The sequence below is a fragment of the Zophobas morio genome, unplaced genomic scaffold, assembly GCF_036711695.1.
Source record: "Zophobas morio isolate AGI-343-1 ecotype UQ-CSIRO unplaced genomic scaffold, CSIRO_AGI_Zmor_V1 ptg000022l, whole genome shotgun sequence".
Taxonomy (NCBI): Eukaryota; Metazoa; Arthropoda; class Insecta; order Coleoptera; family Tenebrionidae; genus Zophobas; species Zophobas morio.
This window is the reverse complement of record NW_026972127.1, coordinates 9838486-9850060: the sequence shown is the minus strand read 5'-3', so window position 1 is coordinate 9850060 and position 11575 is coordinate 9838486. Positions and strand designations below refer to the sequence as shown.

At 38.5% G+C, this 11575-nt stretch overlaps 1 protein-coding gene across 1 annotated transcript; it reads right to left on the bottom strand.

Moving 5' to 3' along the window:
• Positions 1-9315: 9315 nt before the first annotated feature.
• On the bottom strand, positions 9316-11290 carry LOC135133596 (uncharacterized protein K02A2.6-like). The gene is made up of 4 exons (XM_064062045.1): positions 11153-11290; positions 10445-11076; positions 9389-10375; positions 9316-9331 (listed from the first exon to the last, which is right to left on the bottom strand). The coding sequence occupies exons 1-4, from the start codon at positions 11288-11290 to the stop codon at positions 9316-9318; spliced, it is 1773 nt and encodes a 590-aa protein (XP_063918115.1).
• Between the last annotated feature and the right edge of the window lie 285 nt (positions 11291-11575).

The following is an 11575-nucleotide window of genomic DNA, read 5'->3' as shown; positions in this document are numbered from 1 at the left end:
TTTACAGAGCTATTCCTGAATTTATACCTGATTTAACAATGGTGTTTTTAAAATTTATGTTAAGTAAGGGAGACTTGTTTATTTCGGTTTGGTCGTTCATTAGTGTATTTAATTTATTGTACCTATTTATTTCCAGACATTCTAACGCGTTTAATTTTGCTCCTTTATTTTCTATGTGTAAAATTTTGAAATCGTCGTTGAAATTATGCTGTTCTTGGATAAGGTGGTTCGCGTACGTAGAATTTGATTTTTTGTTGACAAATGCTGATTTGTGTTCTTTTATCCTTTCCTCAAATTTTCTCCCTGTTTGTCCGATGTATACTAAGGGGCAGTCACCACAACTGAGCATGTAAACTCCAGAATTCGATTTCTTAGGTGACTTGTCTTTACTATTGTTTATTAATTTATGTAAAGAATTGTTGGTACGGAAGGAAATTTTATAGCCTGCATTTTGCAGTATTTTTGCAGTTTTAATAGAAAGTTTTCCAAAATGAGTTAAAATGTTATATTGATTGGTTTCTTTAATTAAAGGATATATTAATGCTGATGTGATTTTTTTAATTTTCTTTTTTAACATATTATCTATGATCTCGTCCGAATAACCATTGTTTTTAGCTATTATTTTTATTCTCTTAAGTTCGACCTCAAAGTTATTTTCAGATAAGGGGACAGTCAACAATCTGTGTAACATTGATTGATATGCGGCTAATTTGTGACTCCAAGGATGTAAAGACGTTCTGTGAATAGTAGTATCTGTATGAGTAGGTTTATGGTAGATATTAAATTCATGGTAACTCTTGTGGTGGCTGATTTGAAGGTCCAGAAAATTGATAGTTTTATTGCTTTCTATTTCTATTGTGAATTTTATTTTTCTATGTAATGAATTTATGTAATTATGTAGCATATCTAATTGCCTACTTGTACCGTTAAAACACACTAAAATATCATCCACATATCTAATCCAGTAAATACAATGTTTAAATAATTTATGTTGTGAAATAGAGGTTTCTAATCTGGCCATAAATATCTCGGACAGCAGAGGGCTCAGAGGGTTACCCATGGCTAGGCCATCTCTTTGTCTGAAGTATTTACCACCAAACTGAAAGTAATTTTGTGATAAGCAGGTATCAAGTAACTACTCATACAGATACTACTATTCACAGAACGTCTTTACATCCTTGGAGTCACAAATTAGCCGCATATCAATCAATGTTACACAGATTGTTGACTGTCCCCTTATCTGAAAATAACTTTGAGGTCGAACTTAAGAGAATAAAAATAATAGCTAAAAACAATGGTTATTCGGACGAGATCATAGATAATATGTTAAAAAAGAAAATTAAAAAAATCACATCAGCATTAATATATCCTTTAATTAAAGAAACCAATCAATATAACATTTTAACTCATTTTGGAAAACTTTCTATTAAAACTGCAAAAATACTGCAAAATGCAGGCTATAAAATTTCCTTCCGTACCAACAATTCTTTACATAAATTAATAAACAATAGTAAAGACAAGTCACCTAAGAAATCGAATTCTGGAGTTTACATGCTCAGTTGTGGTGACTGCCCCTTAGTATACATCGGACAAACAGGGAGAAAATTTGAGGAAAGGATAAAAGAACACAAATCAGCATTTGTCAACAAAAAATCAAATTCTACGTACGCGAACCACCTTATCCAAGAACAGCATAATTTCAACGACGATTTCAAAATTTTACACATAGAAAATAAAGGAGCAAAATTAAACGCGTTAGAATGTCTGGAAATAAATAGGTACAATAAATTAAATACACTAATGAACGACCAAACCGAAATAAACAAGTCTCCCTTACTTAACATAAATTTTAAAAACACCATTGTTAAATCAGGTATAAATTCAGGAATAGCTCTGTAAAACCCCAGTTTCTCTTCTGCCTGAAGACGGTACTGTGTACCGAAACACGTGTAGCAGTGACTACAAATATATCATTTAAACTCTGAAAGTTTTTTCATTATTATTAAAATTAATATGGAGTTTAAACAAGTATCAGCCTCATCAATACAAACTTTGTACGTTAATCAGTAATTGAGTCGCCTTGTTGATACAAAGTCATCAAATATTCCACATACAGATAATGATGTAATTATAAAACCTATTATTGTTGTTCGTCTTGGAATACACCACAGTGGTGTTCCCGCAATATCAGTACAGTATTTTTAATATTCAATCATATCTAAAAGAAAACTTCTCCAATGTTCTTCGTTGTTTGTTCTCAAAGGAGCTTTAAAAGATTTTGCCCACGGACTTCTTGAATTTAGAATGTCAAAAAGAGTATCAACTCTTCGGATGAAATCAACGGTTGCTTCACATCCTTCAAATTCTGGCAAACGTAACTCCTTTCCGACAAACTCTAATGCGTCAGCCACGCTTCCGCTGAACGTTTGTGCTGCTAAATTTACCTGTAACGTTTGATATGAAATTATGCAACTTTAATTTAAAAAGCAGACAAAATACGTACCTTCATTTTTTGTTTGTACCATTCAATATGCGCTCTTTTCAATTTATTGGCAATATTTAATGACTCTGTCTCCTGTAAATTATGCAGTTTTTGTATGTATCGCCAACTGATAATGTGACCTTGAGGATCTTAAATGTCTTGTAAAGTGGCCAACAAATTTCGCAGCAATTTCAGTATGTGACAAGGGTCAAGAACAGAATAAATTCTAACATTTCCATCACATGGATGACCAAACCAAGTTTTCAAGTTGTGAATGTCTTGGATTTCACAACCTAACTCCGTGATTATTCTGAAATTGGCTGTGGGACCATCACACGTTATAGAAGTTATTGCTATTCCAATTTCGTGTAAGCGCCGTAAACATTCCTCGACAATATTGGTCTTCTCTATCCCAGTCAACGATTTTATTAGAAAATACGCAATTGGTATTTTCCAACAGGACTGGTGCGCCACCACCATAATAACAAGAACTTCAGTAGCAGCTTCTATGTTGTCATTCTCACATTCAATTCCGATGTCTGTATATCCCCACATATTATTTCCAACAAATTCTATTTGCTTTTTGATCGACATTTCGTCAAGCAGCAATGAACATATGACCTCTCGACCTCTTGCTGATGCTTCAGATATTTTAATTTTAAGAGCGTTGAATGCTGCCTCAACGTACCCTAGTGAACAATCAACATTGCTGTACCAACTTCTCAGCGTTCTTGGTTCTGGTAAAGCTAATGCAAAAGTTTGACGAACGTATTCATAACCTTTAGGAGAGTAAAAATGCGACATTTAGGCAAACTGGCGCAATAATGATGGATAAGTTTCTCGCGTTACTGACTCATTTTGAGTATTTTTCAAATAACGCTTCATGAGGAGATTTGGTACATTTTCATAACTTTGATGAAGATGTTCCACAGCATGATTTGAAAGAAAATTATTGTCTTTCACCACTATTTACATCTTTTATTTAAATGTTTACTTTTTTGTCGCCGCATACAATTGTTTACGATACTGGGCCTGTTTGGTCTTTAATTGAATGTTTTGTTTTTTTAATTTTCGAGGCGAGATACTAATTTCATATGTAAAAGAACAAGTTAATGTTAAATTTATTTTAATCCTTAACTTTTATTACCTGTAGCTATGAATACACGCAATCTTGCGGCGTTTCTCACTACTATCTGAACTTGGAGTACCAGAACTCGCAGATTGATCCATCGACAACTTCACTGTGCTAATAATTTTTATATTATCAGTAAAAAACACAAAAGTTTGATAACTTTTTATATAATTACCTCAATTTCCTTTTAACAGGTCGCAATTTCCTTGCTGGCTCGGTTTCCACTGATGTCTGTGAACGCTCTGTCGAAATTGCAGATGAGCTAAATGACTGACTTCTTTCTGCTGAGTGAAATGAAGTAGAAGGTTGATTTTCTTGAACGTCAGAACATCTGCTTTCCATAAAGGGCATTGCCGTTAATTTCAACGTCTTCTTATTATTATTATGGATCCGAAAGTGACTAGAAAGACGCAATATTGGACGTGGATGATCCAATTTGGTGTTTAACGAACTAGCCATAGAAGACAAAACAAGTTTTAAAAATTTTACTCGGATGTCAACAATTACTTTTGAGAACCTGTTATTAAAAGTTGAGCCAAAGATACATAAAACTAATACTAGTTTCAGAGAATGTATAGCACCTCGGACTCGGTTATTAGTTACTCTCAGATATCTTGCTACTGGGGAGAGTTTTAAAAGTTTACATTATGCATTTAGAATTTCTGTACCCTCTCTGTCACTATTTATTCCAGAGACATTAAATGCGATCTATGAAGTGCTACAAAGGGATTATTTGTCAACACCAAAGAGTAGTGATGAATCGAAAAAAAAATTGCTACAGTGATGTTCATCATCGGCGATGTTTAATTTTGTATTCGTGGCAGTTAGCCTGGACAATGGGTCTGCAATATTTTTCTTGCCTGGTTGGTATATAACGTTGAAGTTATATCCCATAAGCCTCAAGACCCATCTTTCTACTCGTGCACAAGGCTTTGATCTGGGTGAGAATATGAATTCTAACGACTTGTGGTCTGTAATTATATCAAATGCAGCGCCGTATACGTACAGGTGAAATCTTTCACATGCCCATACTAGACTTGGGCCTCTTTTTCAGTTCGGCTGTACTTTTTTTCTGCGTCTGTTAAGGCTCGACTTGCGTATTCAATGATCTTCTTCCCCCCCATTCTGCATTTGGACGAGAACTGCACCTAAGCCATACGGACTTGCATCAGCTATGATCGTTGATTTACAACGTGGATCGAAGAATTCCAGGGTTTTACTCCTCATTAGTTCCCCTTTTAGTCGTTCAAACGTCTTGCTTTGTTCTCTTCTCCATTGGAAATGTACGTCTTTTCTAATCAGTTTTCTAAGCGGAGCAGTTAACGCTGAGTATTCGGGTATAAACTTACTGCAAAATCCTAGCCAGCCCAAGAAACTGCTTAGCTCGGTTTTTGTTTTCGGAGCCTGTAGCAAGGTTTTGCTTTATCCAGTGGAATTGATTGTTTGGAAATTATAGGTGAATAAAACTGAACGAAACGATTGAAATGTGTATTGCAACTTCGTGGTACATCAACTAAACTTACAGTACTAGTTTGTCAAGTGCGCACATGCGCAAGCTTATGTCGGTAATACAGTTAGCAAAAAGGGTAGTTTTCTCTAATATCAACACTCCCACTAGAAAACTACAACTATCAACAAAAAAATTTTAAATTTAAATAAAGTAAAATTAACACTTCTTGAGTCCCATTTCCTTCAGGTGCTTTTCATGCAGTTCCAGAGGTAATGCTTTGGTCATCACATCAGCTGTCATTTCCTTCGAAGCAATGTGTTGAACTTGTATGGCCTTTTCTTGAATTTGCTCACGAAGGAAGTGATGTCTCACATCTATGTGCTTTGTCCTTGCTCTGTATCCTCCCACTCGACTCAGATCCACTGCGCTTTTATTGTCACATTTCAGAATAGGTCCTTCGTCATCGACTTCAGGCATTAATTCATTTAGAAGGCCCTGTAACCATATAGCTTCTTGCGCCGCTGCACTTAGAGCCATGTATTCTGCTTCAGTTGTGGATAAAGCAATGGTGGGTTGTTTCTTGCTATTCCATGATACAGGGGCCCCTTGGAATGTAAAGACATATCCTGTGGTTGACCGTCTCTCATCTTCATCACCTGCCCAGTCTGCGTCACAAAAACCTGCAAGTTTTCCATTCTCTGTCCTTGTAAAACAAAGTCTGAAGTCCTTTGTGCCCTGGATGTATCGAAGGACTCGTTTCACAGCTGACCAGTGAGCAGAGCCTGGATTATTGTTAAATCGGCTCAATAACGCTAGAGAATATGCCAGGTCCGGACGCGTACCCTGACATGCATACATCAATGACCCAACTGCCTCTTGATATGGTACATTCTCCATGTTTTGAACCTCGTTCGTGGATTTTGGGCACATTTCTTTTGTTAGCTTCTCGGATGGACTTAACGGAGTTTTAGTCGGATTGCAGTTTGCCATGTTGAATTTTGATAAAACCTCTTCTAAATATTTTGATTGGTCCAACCATAATTTGCCCTCTTTTCTGTCTCTTGTTACCCGAATTCCCAGGATGTACTGTAATTCTCCCAAATCTTTCATTTTGAATCTGCTTTCCAATTCTTTCTTCAATTCATTTTTCATTTTTGAATCGTTGCCCAAAATGAGTAAATCATCTACATAGACTGCGACAATGACAATCTTATTATCCTTGCAAAGATAATATATGCACTCATCTCGTTTTGATTGATTTAGCCCAATTTCTATAAACGCTTGATGTAACTTCAAATTCCATTGTCTTCCAGCTTGCTTCAAACCATACATTGCCTTGTTTAATTTGCAAACTTTATTTTCTTGGCCTCTAACTTCAAATAATTCAGGCTGCTGAATAAAAATGTCATCGTTAAGATCTCCTTGCAAGAACGCAGTCATTGCGTCCATATGATCAATATCAAAGTCATACTTGACTGCAAGGCCTAAGATCAATCTAATCGAATTGTATCGTACCACAGGTGAATAGGTTTCTTGATAATCTATCCCCTTACGTTGACAACAACCTTTCACTACTTTCCCGTCTTGATCTAATTTTGTTTTAAATACCCATTTGCTGTCAATCACTTTGGCATTGGTTGGCAAATCTGTGAGAGTCCATGTTTTGTTTTCAATGAGTGCATCGTATTCAGCTTGCATTGCTTCAAGCCATCTTGTACACTCAGGACTCGAAACAGCTTCTTCAACATTTTTGGGCTCCCTCGTCAACGACTGAACATGGTAGCAAATATATTCAGAAAATTCCTTTGCTTTTCTTTCCCTACTTGATTTTCTTATAGCGGGTTCTTCTCTTTCGGTGTTTTCGACTTGCTCAACATCATCATTGGTTTCAATTTCATGGACATTACATTCAACCTGAATTTCTTCAATTTCTTGTTCATCAATTTCGTCTGCTTGAGTTTCTTCGATCTCACACTCTTCACTTTCTTCAGTATGATCATGGAGGTTCGTTTTCTCGGTGATTGGGTAAAACAACCAATCATTGTTTTCACATTGCGATACATTTGGAAGTTCTTTTTCAAAAAATACAACATCTCTAGCCTCCACAATTTTCTGTTTTCTTATGTGATAGAGCCGGTAGCCTTTCGAACCATTTGCATAGCCCACATGAATGCATTCTTCTGACTTCGGGTCCAATTTTCTGCGTTGTTGTTTAGGCACGTGAACAAATGCCCTACAACCAAACACTTTTAAATAGGATAGATCAGGTTTCTTACCTGTGTAAGCTTCATTTGGTGTGACATCTTTCAATGTTCTTGTCGGTGCTCTGTTGATCAAGTGGACAGCTGTATTTACGGCTTCTGCCCAAAACCTTTTCTTCAAATTGGCACCAATTAATAAGCAACGCGTTTTTTCTATGATGGTGCGGTTCATCCGCTCTGCAACTCCATTTTGTTCGGGCGTATGTGGAATCGTTGTTTGGTGACAAACACCAGACAATTTCAGCAGCTTGAGCAACCTGTTGTTGACATATTCAGTTCCATTGTCAGTCCTCAGAGTCTTGACCCTATTTCCCGTCTGATTTTCTACCATATTCTTGAATTCTTGGAAAACATCGTGTACTTCTGATTTGTTTCTTAGGAAGTAAACAAATACTTTGTGGGTGAAGTCGTCCACAAAAGTGAGAAAGTATTTTGACCCTCCCAATGAATTTTCCTCCATAGGACCACATAGGTCTGAATGGATTAGTTCCAAGGGTCGGCTTGAGTTCTTGACATGTGGCTTAAATGGTAGACGGTGTTGTTTGCCCTGCACACATACCTCGCAAGGTTCACTCAGGGAATTTTTGAAATTCGTTCCCGTAACGACCCCGTTTTTTATTCGGTTCATGCTGTCCGTTGACGGATGGCCTAATCTGCTATGCCATAGATGTATATTGTCAGCAACTGATACTGAGTTAGCACCGTGCACCTTATTTTTCGGTCGATCCAGTTTGTACATGCCATTCTTCAGTGTGGCACTGGCGATGAGGGCGTTGCTTTTGTCGTATATACTGCATTTACTGCTCTCAAAGTAGACCTTGTGCCCCTTATTGGTTATTTTGCTCACAGACAGCAAGTTTGTTGTCAAATCTGGCACAAACATAACCTCTTTTGCGTTTATTTTGTCAGGTGTACCACCTGTACAAACGTCCAAATTTACCTCCCCCACTGCATCGACATTTAGACGATTTTTATTGGCTACTATAATTTCCTGGGTGGATGAAGGAGGTTTGCTTGCGGATGTCAGCCATGTTTTGTCGTTAGTTAGATGGACCGATGCGCCGGAGTCGATATACCATTCATTTTTTTCAACATGATCGTTTCCGTTGTGACTGTTAAGAAGGATTTCGCTTCCTTCGTGTTGGAAGATTTGCCATTTTCTCTCTGCAGGCGAGCCTTTCGTTTAAAACAATTCTTCCCGAGATGACCAATTTTATTACATTCAAAACACCGTGGCCCATTTTTAGTGTAGTTCTTCTTTTCGGCGTGGTTTCCGAAGAACGCTACTCCATTTTTGTTTGAACTGCTTGTATCGACTTTGACATCTTGTAATAATTTCACCTTGATGGAGTCACTGGTAATGGCGATACCGGAGCTTTCTAGTCCCATTATCATTGGGCGATAATGGTCTGGCAATCCAGCAAGTAATAACGTTCCGAGCCATTCATCACTTACAACAAAACCAATATTCGTCAATTTATGTCCTGTTGAAATAATCTTGTTAACGTACTCTTCTACGGAATCACAATTTTCCAACTGAGTTGTGATTAAGGTACGTAACAGGCCAACTCTTCGCGTAAGTCCTTTATCGTCGAAGGCCTTGATTAAATTTTCCCATGCCTCTTTCGCTGTCTTCGCATTTTGCACGTGGACATAGTTTATGGGGTGTATTGACAGGATTATTTTGGCCTTAGCCTTTGCAACTTGTTTTGCCGTAGTGTTCGTACCCTCAACACATTCCCACAACTCTTCATGCTCCAAATATGTTTGCATTGCGAATTTCCATGAGTTGAAGTTTTCGCGCCCTAGTAGTTTTTCGATCGGTGGTAGCGTGGACGCTGCCATTTTGTTGCCGGAACACAAAAGTTTTTATCACTGAGATATATCGGATTCACCTTATTTTTACACGCGGCCAAACAATCAGCAGTACCCTGGGCCCATAACCTGTAGCAAGGTTTTGCTTTATCCAGTGGAATTGATTGTTTGGAAATTATAGGTGAATAAAACTGAACGAAACGATTGAAATGTGTATTGCAACTTCGTGGTACATCAACTAAACTTACAGTACTAGTTTGTCAAGTGCGCACATGCGCAAGCTTATGTCGGTAATACAGTTAGCAAAAAGGGTAGTTTTCTCTAATATCAACAGAGCCCGAAAGTTTTTGATTGTTTCGATTCGGCTTCTTAGCGGTCGTACACCTTCTTCGCTGATCTCATGGCCCATAAATTCTAATTTCTTCTGTGCTATCTTGCACTTGTCCTTGTTCACTGTTATGCCAGAATTCTCAAGTCGTTTGAGTAGTTCGAGTAAATTTCTATTATGTTCTTCTAGGGTTTTCCCATGGATCAAGAAGTCATCTACATATATTTCTACACCGTGTAGGTGTAGTTGTTCCATGATGCGTTGGAATATCTCGGGTGCACAGTTTATGCCAAAAAATAGTCTCTTGAATCGGTAAAGCCCATCGCATGTAGCGAATGTTGTGATTTCTCTGCTACTCTCTTCTAATTCGATTTGATGAAAAGCTGATTTTAAGTCAATTTCTGAAAACCATTTGCTTCCATTTACGCTCAGAATCAAATCGTGGATCGTTGGAATTGGATGACGTTCTCGGATTATGGCTTCGTTTGCTGCCCTCATGTCGACACACATGCGTAGTTCTTCGTTTTTCTTTGTTGTACAAACTACTGGTGATACCCATCGCGGCGGTTCGTTGACCTTCTCAATTATATCGCTTTCTATTAGCTCCCTCAGCTTTTCCTTTACCAAAGGTCGTAGCTGGAACGGTATTCTTCTGTCAGTCTGTGCCAACGGTGGAATTTTTTCATCAATAGCGATTTTCAAGGAGTAATCATGGAGTTTCCCGATTCCGTCGCCCATAGCGTTAGGAAATTTTTTGCTTAGCGATTCGATGGAAGGGACCTCTATGCTGCTGACGTTTCGTAGCGGGAATCCTGTTCGCAGGATGCCCGACGTCCTAGCAGTGCTCTTTCCGATTATTGGTGTAGCCTTGACATCAACGACGTAGAACTTGATCGAGTCTAGCTTCCTTCAATTTTCTAGTTCTACGGTGGTGTTGAATGTACCCAATGTCTTCAATGGTACTTGTCCCCCATACGAGTATAATTTCTTCGTGTCCGGCTCCCCACAGGTGCTTTTTATGTTACTTGCTTTCAGGTTTTCCCAACTCTTCTTGTCTATTACGTTGCATGTTGCACCTGAATCGATAAGAAATCTTGCCTTGACCCCTCCGACTAAAACTTGAATACTGTCTAGGTCGCTGTCTTCGTCTTGTACTTGGAAAGCATACTCGCTGTCTTCCGGATCTCCAGTTTCGACGTTTCGGATTCTTTTCCCTTGTTCAGTCGTTTTCTTCTTTGTTCTGCAGCATTTCCCCAGATGTCCTATCAGCCCACATTTGTTGCATGTTTTATTCCTTGCAGGACACTTCTCATCACTCGCTCTGTGACCTTCCCCGTCGCATCTGTAACATTTGGACGCTTTGGGTGGACGCTTCGTGTTCACTTTCTTATCTACTCTTCGGATGTCTTGACTTCCGGCTTCCATTCGCCCGGCTTGCTTCTCGGAGGCTTCGAAGATTCTTCCCAGCTCCTTGGCTCGATCTACTGTTAAACTGTCGCCTTCCTTTAGCAGTTGCCTTCGCAGGTCATTTGAAGTGCATTTCTCGATTAGTTGGTCGATGATCATGTCGTCTGCGTTGTTTCTGAAGTTGCAGTTGGCACTCTGCGCCTTTAAGCGGGTGACGAACTAGATAATGGTTTCGCCTTCTTTCCGGCTTAATGACCGAAACACGTGCCTTTCGTACGTATAGTTCTTTTTTGGCTGAAAAATTGCGGTTAGTGCAGATATCATACGATCGTAACCATCGGTCGCATTTCTGTGCTGTTTCCGATTCCTCCCCCGTCGGGTCGAACGTTTTGATACCCGTCTTGTCGGCATTCATCTTCTTTATCCTTTTCCTCGTCGCCAATGTTGTGTTAATAAATGCGAATTGAATCGGAGAATAACGTGTATTTATTAACGTACTATTACAAGTGTGTTTCTACATTTTTTACCTGTCACTTGTCAATGCTAATCTGCATTCCCGGCCGTACATGTCGGTACATTAGGACACTACAATGACTGACCTTGAAAAAGTATCAAAAAAACCTGCAAATGAAGCAATTGAAATACGCAAGAAATTTACCACATACTTTAATGGGACAGGATTCGTTTCATGGCAATAGGA